The 18,536-nt window shown below is 39.5% G+C and overlaps 1 protein-coding gene across 1 annotated transcript in view; it reads right to left on the bottom strand.

Moving 5' to 3' along the window:
* Positions 1 to 18,536, bottom strand: part of ADGRV1 (adhesion G protein-coupled receptor V1) — a 3,979,741-nt gene that overhangs the window by 3,560,944 nt on the left and 400,261 nt on the right. The window contains exon 17 of the mRNA XM_044064182.1: positions 5,348 to 5,614. Within this exon, the coding sequence (XP_043920117.1) occupies positions 5,348 to 5,614 (267 nt within the window). The remainder of the gene's footprint in view (positions 1 to 5,347; positions 5,615 to 18,536) is intronic.

The raw sequence follows: 18,536 nt of genomic DNA, 5'->3' as shown, positions 1-18,536 counted from the left end.
AGCTACTGCTCAGGCTTTATTGCATCTATTCTTCTTAACACTCTCTCTTTCACTCTCCATCTGCATCACTAACTTTCTGGCTGCTATTTTCCTAACTGAAACTATCATTCTATTGTTTATGTATTATAATAGTCAATGTTACACATTGCACTACCTACGTACTATTTTTGGACACTACCTACATCATGTATGGTGAGAGTGACTATTATTGTCTGTAATGTTTTAACTCTATAGAATTGTCTAGATGCATAGTAATGTGTAGTAATATATTGCAACATCTTGTAGCAGTTTGTTCTTTCAACTTATTTTTGTCTAGTATTTCTAATGTAATCTTTATTGTATTGGATTATACTGTATTTGTATTGTACTGTATGTGGAGCTTTTCTCTCAGGGCCTCTGCTGAAAACGGGTTCTGTAGACCCAGTCAGACCACTCCAGTAAACAAATGTCAAATAAATAAATAATAAAGTGACCTATAATAAGAATAAAAAGGAGGATATTTATTTTGTTACGACATATAATTATTTCAGTCTGAAACTAGTGGACATGGTCAAATATTACTGGGGCTTTGTGACATCTTTGAAAGATTTCTCTCAATAGGTGAATGATGCACTAAAAATATCTTATAAAATAGGAAGAAGTATTTGGAAATTTTTGGTTAGGGGTAAATTTGTTATCCCCCCCAATTAATTTTACAAAAGTTCCTATGGACTATGGAACTAGACCTTGTAGAAAATGTAAACCAAGTAAATATTTAGTCAAGGGCTTCACTAAAATAAATGCATTGAGTTTTAACGTAAAAGGTCAATACGGGTGTGATACATAGGGCATAATCTATGCCCTAAAGTGCCCTTGTAATAAATTTTATGTGGGGGAGAGTAAGAGGTGTTTTAAGGTGAGGTTAATGGAACATATAAGAGACATTGCTAAAAACAAAAAAGAAAGTTCCATAGCAGAACATTTTAATAGAGTACATGGGGGAGTCTGCAGGTTTAAAAGGTACTATATTAGGAAAGTAAATGATGTACAGTGTGAAAATGTGAATATTAAAAATAAACTGTTATTTAAGGGGTCTTTTAAAGTATGATATTTTAGTCCCAAAAGGATTAAACTTAGAATGTAACTGGCGTTTTTTTTTTTACCTGCTGATTTTATTGGATTAATTAATCTTCTAATCAAAGGTTAATGGGTTTCATTAGTGTGTGCATATATAGGCAGGTGCTTTTTAGAAATACTCTACTCTTTGAAGGCTTTGTGCCAAGATGTTAGAGAGAAAAGGATAAAGTGGTTTGGATACTGGCTGGTTGTTTTGTCATTTTCACAGTACATGCATAGTCTGCCTGGTCTGGTGACATAATCTTGTAGTTTGATTTGCAATAGTGTGAATATTATTTTTTCATGATCATTAGGTGTTTTACACATCTTTTATAAGCTATTATTTCACATTTCCTGTCTTTTGTTACCTCCTTACTGCGAACAATAACTGTACTTGCACATTCTGCCTGGTCTACTGCCATAGTCTTGGAGTTCGATTCACACTAGTTGGGTTACTGTGCTTTCATGCAGGATCTGTGTTCCATAAAGCCATTATAAAAATGTATTTCATATTTCTTGCTTGTTTACCTCTTTCTAACCAAAAGTCATTGTACTTGCTTAAATCTTTCTGGTTTACTGCCATACTCTTGTTTGTTTGATTCATAATATTGGGAGTATTGGGACTTTGCTGCAAGATACAGCAGCCATTCACTGACAGTAAACGTGGGAAGTGTCCCCAAATCCAACAAATAAAAACCATGGAAAAGCAGTCTTCAGCAATTTCTGTACCTAACCCGATAGAAATGATCTTGAGACATTGTAAGAATTTTCTAATGCTGTCTGATGACTACCTACTACTCAAACAGCAGAATGCTGTATGTGAGAAATGTATTTATTTAACATCACTGGAGACTAAAGACTCACACGCACTGTCACCACTGATGCAAGGATCATCAACAGCTCACCCCACAACAAACCTCCCCACAACTCTCATAAAATACATATTCCATCATATGATGAGGGTCTAAAGCTTAATCTGCCCAAACCCCAAAAACCTCCAAAATGTGACAAGGTAAGTACCTTCAGTACCATTCCAATACTGCAATGCAGGCAAAGCCTACCACCTCACATAGTAACCAAGGTCACACTGACTCAGATACTAAGCCCATAAGGCAAACATCCACACTCCTAATATTCTAGTCATAGGTGACTCCATAATGAGACATACAGATGCACCACTTGCCGGGCTAAGTAAGGAAAAGTGATTGTCAGTTGCTTGCTTGGGGTCAAGATTTGCCAGATCATATGGACACTCATGTCCTTAATAAACAGCAAGTACCATTATGACCCCATGTGTATGTCAACAATTTGAGAAGCACCTCCCTGCACTATATAAAGAGAGACTTGATGGAGATCTCTGACTATGTCCCAGGCAGGTATGAGCATAGAACTGAGTAGCATTCTACCTTCTCCTAGGATTATACCTCAATACAAGTAAAAGATAATTGACTTCAATAATTGGCTTAACTTTTGGTGTCGGTCAAGAGGGCTACAATATCTGTTAGCCTGGGGGGACATGGTCAACAAACATACTGCTTTGGCAGGGATGGTGTGCATCTCTCCTCTCTGGACTTGTGTATATTGGCTAAAATATTAACCATTACTGTTGCAACATTTTAGGCAATGCAAACCAGATCAAACTACCTACATAGCAAAACAAACAAAGGAAAACTTAAGGTTACTACTGATCAATGCCAGCAATCTAAAGAAAACACTCCACTCTCTGCAAGCCCGAGGACTGACCTTTTCTTCCTAATGGACCGAGGCAATGCTTAAATGCCCTATCTTACAATTGTGACTCCTAATAGACTGAAGGCAAGGACCAAATAAAATAATCTGCTACACGGTCTAAAACTCATTGTCAAAAATGCATAATAGTCTCTTTCATAGCTATATGTGTAGTTACCAAAACATGATTCAAACTGGCAGAGAGTATTGTGGCAGTGCAAGGTTAGAACACTTTCCACATGCTTAGACCAGCCACTGCACATGAAGAGGGAAAAGGTGGAAGTGTCTCAATCATCATCCAGAAATGTCTCACATCAATGCAGAAAAAGCAGCATGATGACCTTCAGATCCTACATGTCCAGTTTCCTATCAGTAACTCTCTTACCATATCCTGGCAAACTACTGAATGCCCTCTATTACCCAGGAATGACATAGTACCTACCCAAATGAACTAGAGTTAGCATTAATACAAATACAATACTCATGGGCAACTTCAACTATCCAGTCACAGACTGGGAAACATATGCCACCACTATTGTAAAAGTCCAGAGATTCTTGAACTTTGTCAATACAAAGCACTGGAACAACTTGTCAGAATACACACCATGGAAAATAACATCCTTGACCTTGTCCTCACTAATATGGGTGAATCATGCTCCATCCTCAGTGTAACATCCTTACCTGGCAGGTTCTACCATAAAGCCATCTCCCATGTAATAAAGAAAAAATAGAGTCCCACCTGAGCCCAGGTACTTTTAAAAATTTCTCCAAGACTAACTTATTACGTCTGAGTGACTCCCTTGCAAGTCTGAATTCCCCCAAACCCAGAAAGCACTGTTGTTTACATACAAACATACGACCAGTATGTACACTACTGCATAGAAGCAGCCTTATCCAAAAGAAGTGTTGAGCAAACCCTAAAAGCCAACCACCCTGGTAGAATTATAGTATAAATAAAGTTTAAAACAAATGATGAAAATAATAGCCAAAAACAGTGCAACACCCATCAAAATAGGAATCTAGCCATCAAATTAAACAAGCAATTTAGGAGCATAACAAAAACTATCAAGGCCTAGTTTGATTACAAAATAGCCAACCTAGCAATGGATAACCACAAATCCTTCTTCTACTATATCCACAATCTCAAGGGGAATGCACAGTAGTGTTCTGAGATAATTGTAAAAGGCAACACCTATATGGAAGCTGTAAATATTGCAAACCTACTACCTGATAAATGCACCTCAAATTTTACCTCCCATCTACTGGTAGTCTCATAAGAAATGTGCCGGGAACAAGAGGAAGCTCAAACAGGCAAAATGAACCAGGAACACAAGTAGGTAAAATCTAATCTATTAAGAAATATCAGAAAACCATGCAACTCCAGCTATAACACAGGACCAAGATCTGGAGATGCTTTCAAGGGCCAAACATTTGACTTGTATTGGCCCTGACAATATCCCAGGAGGCATCTTAAGTAGCATGCAACAAGGTATTTTTATGCCCCTAAAAATGCTTTTCAACTTCAGCTTCCAAACTGGTTTTGTACCAAGTGACTGGAGAACAGCAACAGTCGTACCCCTGCACAAGGGTGGGACATCCACCAACCTGTAAAATTACCATCCCTTAAGAAAAATTAAAAAAATAAATACACAACCTCCTCCCATGGTGCAGGGATGAAGCCCTAATTGTAACCCAGACAACCTGTGGTCAGCTAGCGAGCACAGGAGTTGGGGAGAGCAAGATGGGAGAATGGGAGTGAGCAGCATATGGCTTGCTCATTCTGGGGAAGGAGGTAGCTTAGTTTGATGCTTGGGTGACACCCAGTGGGGGCTCTTGGTGGTGCAGCCTATGTATTCTGTGACAGAGGGATGTTCTGCTGCAGCACACCTGCAGAGGTTGGGGGCAGTCTTTCAGGGAATCTCACATGCTCCTTCCTATAGACTGGTAGCACTAAAAAACCCCAAGAGCCGATGAGACATGTTAGTTCCTGGGTCCAGAGAGATCCTGATGTCTTCTTGGGTGATAACCCTGTATTTGGCTCTCACCTCATAGGGAATCAAATGGGCTAGTGATGGCTCTTACTGTCATGAGAAATGAATAGACTCAAAGAATATTACAGAATGATGGTTGCATTCAGATGGGTTGCAAAAAAATAATAATGAAAATATTAAAAAATATATTAATCATATAATCACTAGGAAAATAAATAGTAAATAAGACATATACAATACACAAAAGTAACTCCAAATAGGTTGATATTTTGCTTGGGTACATGCACTTGTGAATATGCATGTGTGTTTGTGTGTGTGTGTGTGTGTGTGTGTGTGTGTGTGTGTGTGTGTGTGTGTGTGTGTGTGTGTGTGTGTGTGTGTGTGTGTGTGTGTATTTGTGTGTGTGTGTGTGTGTGTGTGTGTGTGTGTGTGTGTGTGTGTGTGTGTGTCTACGTGTCTCTGTGTATGCATGTGGGGGGGGGGGGACAAAGGAACAAAGTAGAAAACATAATTTATTAGCCATTATCACTAACCTGTTGAATTAAAGAGAATTATGTAAAAAGGTTCATCTGTTTCTGGGTTGTTGTCATCATTGACTACAATGGAGATATTCTTTGCATTTTCTCCAATTTCAAATATCAGAGTATTGTTGCTTTTCACAGGGATAAAATCTCCATCATTTTCAGTAGCAAGTCCATCTATAGTCTGGTATATAACGGTCATTACAATATCTGTAGATCCATTCCTTAGCACTGTGAAATTGGCCACTTCACCCTCTGGCACTCGAAGAGTAGCAGGCTCTGTATAATACAAGCAAATTAGTGTTAGCTTATAATACGCCTCAAATAAACAAAAGGCAAAAATGCTTCAATAGCACAATATACTATTGTATAACTTAGAATACACAACATTTTATTGTGCACTTTGCAGTAAGGCTCAAAAAGAATCATCTGCATTACAAACTGGTAATGTTAGGTTGGCTTATTTATCAAGAATTAATTTCATAACTGCAGACACCTTATCACAAAGATCTTAAATATGAGAAAGAAAAAATGGAAACATGAAATTACAAGCACCTGAAAAGAAGCACAAATAAAAAGAGCAAGATAAACAATATATATTCTTGTAAAAGCAGCATGGCAAGCAACAGAGAGAATTGGAAATGTTAGCTAGAGCAAAACTGATTAATTCATGCAAAAATGTAGACTGTAGTGTATAGCAAAATCAATATACATAAAATCATCCTGTAGGGTCTTCATACAAGGACAAATAGGATGGTAGGGAAACATATCCAAATGAAATATTAAGAATAATCTTCCCCAAAGAATATATTTCATTTCAGTTATGCATTTATAGATTCATGGATAAGTCACGGTGGTACAGCTGTAGCGTTGTTGCCTCACAGCAAGAGGTTCTCCTGTTCAGTTCTCAGCTGGGGTGCCTTCTGTGTGGAGTCTGCATGTCCTCCCCGTGGTCAAGTAGCCTCCGAAAGACATGTGTGAATGGGAATGCCTTCGCTGAAGGCTGGTCTTCAGGCTGGCAACTAGGCACCATAAAGATTGACTGCCAATCATTAGCGGACCAGAGTTCTGCTGTGGTGACCCCTAACCGGACAAAGACAAACATTTATAGATTCATGGATATTTCAAGGTCACTGAGTCTCATGACCATTTTCACCTTGTCAGTATCCTCCCTAAGGCAGCACCAACTTTTTTTAGAAAGGTCATACTTGTCAGTCCGGGAGTAAATTTGTGGATAACCATCCATTCATCTAGTTTATGCTTAGATGAAGTTAGTGAGTCACCCTGGTTAACAAGCAGAAGAAGTTTATTCCAGAGGTTTGGGAGGAAATGGGTTATAAACCTTTCCTTCCATCATGCTTTTTTATCTGTTGGTAAATAATTAGGTCCCTGATTCTATTATTTGTGGAAATACTGGACTTCTAGAGAAACAGGATGTCCAGGAAAATAGGGTTTCTTCTCTAAAATAACCATAAGATACTGAATAAAAGGATCATGATTCCAGCATCACTTGGTAGCTCAGGATCCTGTGGGGTCCTTCTAATTGTTTGATATGTTTAGTGAGATACATCCCAAAGGGAGTATTGTATTGGATAACTGACCTGATCAATGCTGAGTATAAAGCAATGATTACCTCTTTGGACCTTGATGATATTCCTTTTGTGAGTAGATGGGCTGATTAAAAGGATTTTGTAACAACCATTCTTACATGATGGTCAAAAGAGACGAAGCTATCAACCCAAGTACATTGGTCCTTAGCTACATTTTTGTTTTGTGGAGGTGAGTTTTCTAGACAGTATAATGAGTGGAGGGTCTGTATACAAAAAGCAATGATGCTGGACTTTTTAGCACTTAGTTCACATTAGAAATATTTTTAGTTCACCGAGAGTTTATTAGGGCAAGTTCATTCTGGAGGGTTTGAGTGTCATAGGATGACTTAATAACAGTTCCTAATTTGCGATCATTTGTAGTCTTAGTTAGACAAAGGTCTTGGCTCTCATCTTGGAAATTTCAGAAGTAAATACCAAAAAGGAGTGGTCCCAGAATGGAGTCCTGAGGGACACCACTAATCACTTTCATGCTTTCTGATGAAGCATTTTCAACTTGCAATGTGTAGGTTCTATTGTTCTATCTTTAAAAACTGTATTTATATTGAATATATTTTTATACAGACTATAAATATATATACACACACATATGTGTGTGTGTGTGTGTGTGTGTGTGTGTGTGTGTGTGTGTGTGTGTGTATATATATATATATATATATATATATATATATATATATATATATATATATATATATATATATATATATATATATATATATATATATATATATATATATATATATATATATATACAACCAAACACCCTAATACTGGGTGATTTCAACTACCCTGCCATTAACTGGGAAAACTACTCGTGTACCAACACCTTTGCTCAACGATTCTTGGAATTCATAAATTCCAATGCCCTGGATCAACTACTCCATAGTCCCACCAGGGGCTCCAATATCCTAGACCTGGTCATTACCAACATGGGAAATCGATGCTCCACACCTGTGGTCACCCCCTCATTGGTCAGATAAGACCATAAGCTAATCATCCTTAACATCCACATCCCACCTCCACCCCCCAGTAAGGAAACCTCCATAAGAAATTTCTCCAAAGCCAACTTCATGCTACTCAAGTCAGAAGTTACAAACTTCATGACACCCATGCAGATAAGAACTGAAAGTTTGACTGCTGAGTCCTACACTAAGGCATTGTACGAGCACATCCACTCATGCATCAATCGTGCCATCCCAAATAGAACCAAGATGCTCTCCTCCAAAAAAAGGAAGCCAATCTGGTGGTCCCCTGCCATAAACAAACTTTATAACAAAAGGAAGAAACTGTTGCAGAAAAGAGGAAAATCCCAGAATGTAAAAAACTCCCTTATCAGCCTCAGTAAGAAGCTGAGATCCCTCATAAAATCCTCCAAAGCTAGTTACGAAAATAAAATTGTTAAAGATTCCAAAGACAACCACTAGGCATTCTATAACTATGTTAAGAATCTAAATGGCAATGCTCAGATCTGCTCTGAGCTACAACAGAATGGCATTAAATATACTGATCCCAACAATATTGCCAATATCCTGGCAGATCGATTCAGTGCCAACTTCACCCCCCTCTCACCCGCTAAATGGCCCATCTCAATACCGGAAGATTGCCAAATTCTGGTAATAACGGCCACACAGGTAAAAAACGCACTCTCCAAAGCTAAGAATACAGCATGCATGGACCAGATAACATCCCGGGCTGTGTACTACTTGAACTACAAAATGAACTGGCACCTCACCTAAGTGTCATGTTTAATCATACCCTCACCTCAGGCTTCATGCCCACTGAGTGGTGCACAGCTGCAGTTATCCCACTTCACAAGGGGGATCCACCTTGGATCCCAGGAATTACCGCCCCATCAGTCTGACGAGCCTGATCTGCAAGGCCATGGAATGAATTATCGTGGAACTTATAAACAAAGACATTGGCAACCTTAAAACTCTGGACCCCACCCAGTCTGGGTTCGTGAAGGGCTGATCTTGTCTCCTGAACCTGATTGACTTCTTCGAATCAGTCTCCAGAGCCGTGGACGAGGGTAAAGCAGTCCACACAGCCTATCTGGACCTCATCAAGGCCTTTGACACCATCCCTCACTCTGGAATCATAGATAAACTTACTAAGCTGGGCATTAATCCATACGTCACTTGATGGGTTGCCAACTGGCTTACTGACAGAACCCACACTGTAAAAGTAGCTGACTCCAAATCCAGCTCCAGACAAGTGAGAAGTGGAGTACCTCAGGGTTCAGTCCTGGGACCTCTCTTTTTTGGTATCTACTTCTCTGAAGCACAGGCCAACACTAAGGGACTCTGACTAACAAAGTTCGCAGATGACTGCAAACTTTGAGCCATTACTGAATCCCCAAATGATGTCGATACCCTACAAAAGGGCCTTACAGAAACAGATGCTTGGTGCCAGAGCCATGAGCTCAAGCTCAATGCCAATAAATGTATAGTTATCCCCTTTGGGAAAAAACATGTACCTGTGAATTACCACATAAGTGGCAGTACACTAAACACTGAAAGTGTGATAAGAGATTTAGGGACACAGGTGGACAGTGGTCTCACCTTCAATAACCACATCGCCACAACAGTCAGAAAATCCTTCTATGTGGCACACCTCATCACTAAGGGCTTTTCATCCAGAAAAAAGAGGTCATTGTCCCACTGTACTCATCCCTCATTAGACCCATTATAGAATACAACACCCCATTTGGTATGTACCTCTCAAGACATCTGCAACAACTGGAAAGGCCACAGAAATACCTCACTAAAAGAATCACAGGCCTAAAGCAGATGCCCTATGCTGACCGCCTTAAAAAACTCCAGCTATACTCTGTTGCATATCATCTACTCCGAGGCGATCTCTGCTTAACATACAAAGCTATGTCAAACCCAGAGCTGTTGGACATGCTACACTTAAAGAAATCCCAATCCCTCAGAGCCACATGCTCCAGGGATCTAAACCTTGTCATCACAATAAACAAAACATGCTGGAGGGATCGGTTCCTAACCCAGAGACTCCCCAGACTCTGGAACAGACTGCCCATACATATCAAGCAGAGTACCTCTTTGGCCGTCTTCAAAAGGAACCTTGATGATTGGATGGGAGAAAGGAAATTCACCCCAGAGATCACATCAGTCACCCTGCTAGACAGGGGTCTTGAGAAGTAAATAGTGTGGGAAGAAATAGCCAGGGAATTGTTATGGCTAGGCTTCTATAGGCCCTAGGGCCGATAGCCTAGTACCAACCTATGAACCTATGAACCTATATATATATATATATATATATATATATACACATATATATATATATATATATATATATATATATATATATATATATATATATATATATATATATATATATATATATATATATATGTATATATATATATATATATATATATATATATATATATATATATATATATATATACATACTAGAATTTCAGGCAGTTGTTGCAGAGGGTTAAGGCTGTAAGCTGTAGTTTCTGTGGAACAGAGTTTGATGTCCACAGCCCTTATTTCCCTATTGTGTGACCTTGATCAAGCCAATTAACCAGACATTGCTTCCAAGTCACACCTGAAAAGGGAATGTGGATCCAGTAGGCCAACCTGCTTAACAAATGAGTATGATATGGTATTGAATACAGAATTCTGTATTCCCTGTATTCTAACTGAAAAAGTAACTTAATGGATATGAGTTGTACATGAGAAGACTCACCACGAACAGAAATGTCCATTGCACGTTAAACAAAAACATCAGTTCTACATGATAGCAGTATGTCCAAGATTACATTATATATTCAACTGAAATTTTAAGGTACAGATGTGAGGTTATTCTGCCAGGACAACAAGAAAACAATCATTTCCTTTAAGTAGTTCTCCTTCTGATTACTTCTGGTGTGCATCCTCTGCAGCTGATCTTTTCAGTTTTTCTCAGTGTCATGTGATTTGCTGATTTGAAAACTGAGTAAGCAATATTTTACACGGGATAAGCACAGTCAGAGAAATTAATCATTTATGAATGCATACAAATGAGTGAGCTCAAAAACAGGCTGTTTTTCTGGTATCATTCTAAGGCAATCCAATATTTGTCAGCTTGGGATGACATACCGTGGTGCTTTGCCAAGGGTTATTTGCACCTCTCCCCTTCTAGGCTTTTGAATACTGCCTAAAACTTTATCTACCCTCCCTAGTGCCTTTTTTAGGCAATGCCAAACTGACAAACCTACGGACATAGCAAAATCAACTAAACTCAATTGAACCTCAAGGTGTCACTGCTCAATTCCAGGAGCCTAAATAAAAAAAAACTACACTCCCTTCAAACCCTCCTTACATTTGAGAATATAGACATCAGTGTAGTCACTGCGAGATGGTTTAAAGCGGCATGGGAGACTTTAATTACTCCTCTATAGACTGTGAACCCTACATGGCCTCAAATCTAAAGGCACAGAGATTCCTGGACTTCACATATATAAACATCCTTGACCAAATAGTGAGTACACCCACTACAGGCTCCAACATAGCGGACCTGATGCTTACAAATATTGGAGAATGCTGCAACCCCCCCCCTCCAATGTCTCATCCTCCCTAGTAAGGTCTGACCATAATGCTGTCTCCTTTGAAATCAAAATCAATTTTGTAATCCTTTTAAAAGCAGTAACAGTTAGGAAATATTCCAAAAATAAATTACCTTTTATTAAGGGATGGTTTGTCAAAATTCAGTGCCCCTTCAAACTCAAAGAACACAGCAGCCTATGCTGAATTGCTCTCAGAAATTCTCTCAACCATGTCAATGGCTGTTTAGAGGTTGCTGTACCTACCAGAAGCTTGCCTAGTCCTAGGCCTAGGAACAACCCACCCTGGTGGCAGCCCAACTTAAACAGAATATTCAACAAATGGAAAAAATATATCAAAAAGCATGAAGGGTAATCCCCATAAAGATAGAAACTTTTTCAAAAAAGTATATAGGCAACTAGGAAAGCTAATTAGGTCAAGAAAAGATAACTTTGAGGTTAAGATAGCCTACTAGGTAAAAGATAACCATCAGGCCTTCTGTAGCTATGTCAGAAACCTCACGCTCAGCACACAGCAATGTGCTGAACTGGTGGTTAATGGTGCCACATTCATATAGTGAACCTGTTAGCGGACAAATTCAATTCCAACTTTTCTCCTTTCTCACCCCAACCATCTCCTCAAAAATACCTTCAAACATAATACATCCAACTATAACAAGGGAGCATATACTGGCTGCACTGTCAAAAGCTAAGAACATGGCCTCAATGGGCCCTGATACATCCCAGGACATCTCCTGAATAGTCTAAAATATGGGGTCTATATTGTATAGTCTAGCAAGCAGAATGTTGACTAAACTTTAATCAACACATATGTGTCAAAGGCGCATTTCAGCGAACAGCCAAATTGCTGATTTCTTTCCAAGGGAAAGAAATCGGTTGGCTGTTCTTTTAAATATGCCATTTTCCCAACTATAGTGCAATCTCAGAGTTAATATATTTAGTTAGAGGGGGTGGGGGGCATAGCCCCCCCACATTGGGGGATGTGGGGGTAAAGCCCCCCACTTTATAGTGTTTGTTTTAATGTGGTGTGGATGGCTGGCCTATCAAGATCTTTCCCTTGGAAAGAAATTGATGATTTGGCTGTTCAATGATGTGCAGCTTCGACACATATGTGTTGATTAACGGTTATTCGACATTCTGCTTGTTCGACTATGTAATATAGACCCTAAAATATGGTACATCTGGACCAGTAGAGTCATTATTTAACTATAATCTTAAAAACAAGCTTTGTGTCATGTAAATAGAGGACTGCAATGGTCATTCCCTTCATAAGGGAAGATCTTCACTAGATCCTGGAAACTCCAAACCCATTAATTGGACTAGTCTTATTTGCAAAGCCATGGAAAAAATTATCATGGGAATTATCAACAAGACAAGTCAAGCGCACCCTCACAAGTACAGCAAATGCAACGGCCCTAAAAGCAACAGTCCAATTCCAAAAAAACAGCAGGCCAGCACAAAGTGGTGTGAATTAATACTATTTTAATATAAATAAGGCACAATAAACAGACCGGTTTCAGCTATAACAAAGCCTTCCTCAGTGTAAGCCACATCAAATCTGTAACCTACATAATCAAAAGCTTTGGAAAGATCAATAAAGAGTGCTGAAGAGAGGATGTTGTTATTTCTGTTATTGTTAAGGACTTAGAGAAGGATAGGAGGGCAGTAGAGGTACTATGAAATGGCCTAAAGCCATGTTGGCACTCAGCTAGTATGTTGTTTTGAATTAGATGGTTGAGTAGTTGTTTATGAATGCATTGTTCCATTATTTTTGCTAAGGGAGATAGTAGTGCTATAGGACGATAATTAGAATGTTCGTTAGAGTTCCCACCTTTGTTTAGGGGGATAAAGTGAGAGATTTTCCAGATTGCTGGAATTGTTCCCTCATTTATGGTTCTGTTTATGAGGATGGATATTGGATAGGCTACAGCTGTAGCTGCTTTCTGCAGGTATTCTGCAGGTAGCTGGTCAGCTGATGGAGTACAAGGTTTTAATTTTTGGATGACCTTGTAGATGAAATGTGTTGGGATGGATTGCAGTTGAAATGTAGGGAGAGAGCTAGTAATGGAGGTGGGTAGGCTTGAGCTGTCAGGTGATAGTTGGTTTGCTAGAGATTGTACAGCTTCTATGAAGAATGTATTGAAGGCATTAGCAGTTTGCTTAGGGTTTTCATGGTTACTCCCTAATGGGGTTGGTGTACTAGTTTGACCTGGGTGTAGGAGTCTATTAATGCTTGCCCAAAACTTTTGTGGATTATTATGGTGTGACTGCTGCATTTGACAATAAAAGTTTTTTTTATCTGAGAGTATAGCTTTTTTGTCTCATTTCTCATCTGTCTAAATGTTAACTGATCTAAAGTATTTTTGGTAGTTCTCCACCTGGTCCAAGCTTTGTTTCTGAGTAGGATTTTCTGTCTGGTGTCTTTAGACAGCCAAGGAGCTGGTTTTGACCTAATTCTTATAGAACATTTTGGTGCATGCTGGTCTAGGATGGCTAAGAATTTAGTGTTAAAGTATTTAACTGCCTCTTCAAGAGAGAGACTTTTTAAGGGAGACCAATCACATGCCCTAAGTTCATTATGGAATAGTTCAGGGTTAAAGTCTTTGGTGGACCGTATTGACCTATATGTGACTGTGAAGGGAATATCGATCTTTTGCCTGATTATGAAGGTTAATGAGTGGTCACTTATATCGTCTGGGAAGATTCCTACCTTATAAGTCTGGTGGTGTTTATTTATGAGAATCCAATCCAAGGTGCTTTCCTTTTTGTTTGGTTTGTTAATTCTGGTTGGGGAGGTAATGATTTGTGAAAAGCCATGGAGGTTAATATGGGAAGTAGGATGTTCAGTACTGATACATTTCCAGTCAATATTGAAATCACCAAGGATTATAGTTTCTTGTGGGAAGGATGATGACAGGGAGTTGAGGATATCCCCAAGTATACTGGTATTATTACCAGGTGGTAAGTAGATACAGATGATGTACATGGATTTACTTACTTTACTGAATCTGGTGAACTTCTTTGAAAAGGTCACTAAGGCAATAGAGGAGATGGTGCATACTGGTTACCTAGATCTGGGTAAAGCATTTGGCACAATACCCCACTTCTGCATTGTCAAAAAACTTACAGAACCTAGCTCACTGATAGGACCCAGGAAGTTAGAATCAGTGAGACTACCTCCACAAATAGGATAGTTGCCAGTGGATTCCCCCAGGGCTCTGTGCTGGGCCCACTCCTCTTTGGCATCTACTTCTCAGAGATCAAAGCCAATGTCAAAGGCCTTTGGCTAACCAAGTTCACAGATATTTGCAAACTGGGAGCACACATAGAATCCCCAAGGTGAGAACACCATCAGGAAGTTATAAAATGGATAAACACTTTGAGCCAAAGCCATGGCTTAAAAACTCAATACCAAGAAATGCATTATAGTACCTTTTGGGAAGTCTACCACCCCAGGTAACTATGTCATCAATAAAACACCATTAAAAGTTAATTCACTAGTCAGGGATCATGGAGCTCATGTTGATAGTAACCTAGACTTTGAACAACATGTGTCCAGGGTAGTAAGAAAATTCATCTATGTTGCTCAACTTATAAGCAAGGGCATGGCATCTAGATCCAGAGAGATCATAATACCACTGTACTCGGCCCACATCAGACCAATCATATAGTATAATGCCAACTTCAGCATGTGCCTGATAAAGACACATACAGCTACAGGAACTTCCACAAAGGTTCCTTACAAAAGAATACAGGGAGTAAACACAATTTCCTACACTGATCACCTCAAAGCCCTGTCTTTTTACTTGATAGTATACAGACGTCAGAGAGGTGATCTTTGCCTGGCATACAAACCATCCCTGGACCCTGTTTTAATAAACTTTTTGTACATCCACAAAACAAACATAATCAGAACTACTAGACTAAAAGATGTAAACTTTGCTTGTGACATAAATAGGACATGTTGCAGAGACAGATATGTTTCTTAGGGAATTCTCATTCTCTGAAACATACTCCCCATCCATGTGAAGCAGAGTTCCTACCAATCTCTATTTAAGCATAACCGGACCAATGATTGGATAGTCAGAAATCCACTGCTGGTATGGCTCCTATTTGTCTCGTGGACAGAGGCAGTCAGTAAATCACCACCTATATAAATCAAATTTGTGGGTCACATTTGGGTTGTATGACTAGTCTTATAAGGGCCCTATTGGTCATTAGCCTAGTATACACCTATGAACCTATGTATGTACTTATATGGTAACTGTGCTCCATTTGCAAAGACTGAGGGATATATCATCAGATAATACAGGGACTTATAACTCCTCATCAGAAGGGGCTATGCAATTTTTGAGCATATCTAAACTACCAGATCTGGCAAAGAGAACTGTAATTTAACATCTCATCCTAAAGACAGAAACAATAAAATGACAGCATTACACTGAAATAAATCTGATGTAACAGTGAAAAAAAGGCAAAACTAAAATATACTTACTATGGCCTGGGCACAGCATATAGAACAGCCATTTAATAGATCGTGGCATCAGAAGACTAGCTATCCCTTATAATTAAAATGGCAAAATACCTAATGCAGATCCAAATGGTGGCCTTGAGTCTCCATGCTTTAAATAATGACCTCTGAAGTTGCTGTGTCTTCAGGTAATACTGTATCCCAGAATCAAACTCTCAGATATTTTTATTTTAGGAGAAATGCTTCCTTTTGCTAGCATTCCTAGTGCTTGACTGGATCATGTATTTCAGATATGTCAGCACCAACTAAAGTCTCGTGTATGTTTGTGTGTGTGTGTGTGTGTGTGTGTGTGTGTGTGTGTGTGTGTGTGTGTGTGTGTGTGTGTGTGTGTGTGTGTGTGTGTGTGTGTGTGTGTGTGTGTGTGTGTGCGCACGTGTGTGTGGTGTGGGTCGGTATGGAAATTTTAGTAGGATAGGTTGGAGAGCATGCATTTGCGTTGTGGGGTGTGGGTGCTGGGAGGATGAGTGGAAGCGAGTGTGTGCATGTGTGATTGTGTGTTGTGGAGGGGGTGCTGGGGAGATGGGTGGAATGGTGTGTGTGTGTGTGTGTGTGTGTGTGTGTGTGTGTGTGTGTGTGTGTGTGTGTGTGTGTGTGTCCTGTGATACTGAAAATGTAGTAAAATTAGTAAAAGGTATTCTACAAGGGTTGAGGGATGGAGCTCTTCAAAGATAAGTAGGAAATAAATAGTTCTTAAGGAGATACATTTGCAAGCAATGATTTGTATGATAATCCATTACTTATCACTGTCTTATAGGCACCTGTTGGGAATATTTTACTATGCAGATTTTATATATATATATATATATATATATATATATATATATATATACAGTGTCTGAAAATGGTTCTATCATCATGTTTTTCTGGTGCTTTTGGTGCTATGTGAAGTACATACGGTACAATACAGTGAAAAAGTTAAAAGGAAAGATCTGTTTCAAATCAATAGCTTTTTGTATGTGTTAGAAAAAGACACAAGTAGGTAAGCATATTAAAAGCTGATGACTGCCAGGGAAGAGCTTGATTCAAAGGTTGAGAAACTACTAAAAAGTATCGGACATCATTACTTATGTGGTAACATTTTGGTAAAGAAACATCTAGCTATTTGGGAGACTATGGAATGGATGTTGTTTTCCAGTGATATGTTTTGCAAGTTAGTGTCAGATGCGTTACCCAGTATCTCTCGCAGTAGCTGTGACATTACCATCCAAAACAGCATTAAACTAAGTGGTGAATTTTATCAAATCAAAGGGGATAAAGAAAAAGTTACTTTCCCCTCTACTTATCAACACATTAGAGATGGATAATACGTGGCTTCTCAGCGCTTCTGTGGCTCACTAGTGATATCTGCATTGCTTACTGTACTTATTTCCTTGTTTCACTTGAAAGAAAGTTACTGTTTGTCGTTTTTGCATTTAAGTTACCTGTAACACATTGCACTTAAGTTACCTGGCACTTGCTCACTAAAGCAATTATATAAGTCAGCACTAAAAATTAAAAGCACTTCACCCTCACTCCCCACTGGCCCTGGTTTTCAATTATTAAGGAATTCCCAATATTATTTTAGCATGTCCAAAGGTCAGTTGTCAATCTCCTCTCCGGTCCAGCTGGTGAATCTGGGAATCTTGAGGCAATGTTACAACTGCCTCATGTACACAGACAACCCTCTCCTCCTCCCAACAAATTCCAACACATGTGAGAGATGCAACCATATAGCCAAACTGGAGGCTAAGCTCTCTCAACTCAGTACTGGCATAACCAGTCAGGAGGAGAAGGAAACCATACTCACTACAATTCCAGTCTCACATAGACCTACCACGACAGCAAACCAAACACATAATCACACAAAAACATACTCGGAGGCTCTAAATAAAGATCTGCCAAGCAGCAGAGACCTCCAAAGCAGACACCCAAGCAGCCGCTACCCCAAAACAAAACACGCAACACATATCTCACAAAGCCAGTGTGCCAAACAGTCACAGCCCTTAAGACTAAACAACACACCTGATACACTTGTAATAGGTGACTCTATCGCCAGGCACACTGACGCCCGCCACCAGGCTGAACAAGGAGAGGGTCACGGTGAGCAGCCTGTCGGGTGCTAGGATCCGCCACATAACACAAGCACTCAGGTCACCCAAGGCAAGTACAAATATGACTCAGTCATTGTCCATGCTGGTGTGAATGACCTGAGACGCACCTCCCTGGACTGCATGAAAAGAGACATAAAGGAGCTCTCTGAGCATGTAGCCCAGGCCGGTATGACCCTGACCTTGAGTAGCATCTTACCCTCACCAAGAATGATGCCACAATATGAAGACAAGATGATCAATTTCAACAATTGGCTTAAGTACTGGTGTCATTCAAAGGGGATCCAATGCCTGTCAGCTTGGGATGATATGCTCGACAAGCCACGATGCTCGCTAGGGACGGCTTGCACCTGTCACCCTGGGCTTTCGGATATTGGCAAAGGCTCTTGTTACCCCCATA

The sequence above is a fragment of the Protopterus annectens genome, chromosome 2.part2 (genome assembly GCF_019279795.1).
Source record: "Protopterus annectens isolate FY-2018-M chromosome 2.part2, PAN1.0, whole genome shotgun sequence".
Lineage (NCBI taxonomy): Eukaryota > Metazoa > Chordata > Ceratodontiformes > Protopteridae > Protopterus > Protopterus annectens.
Note: the sequence above shows the minus strand (reverse complement) of the source record. Positions and strands in the feature narration are given on the sequence as shown.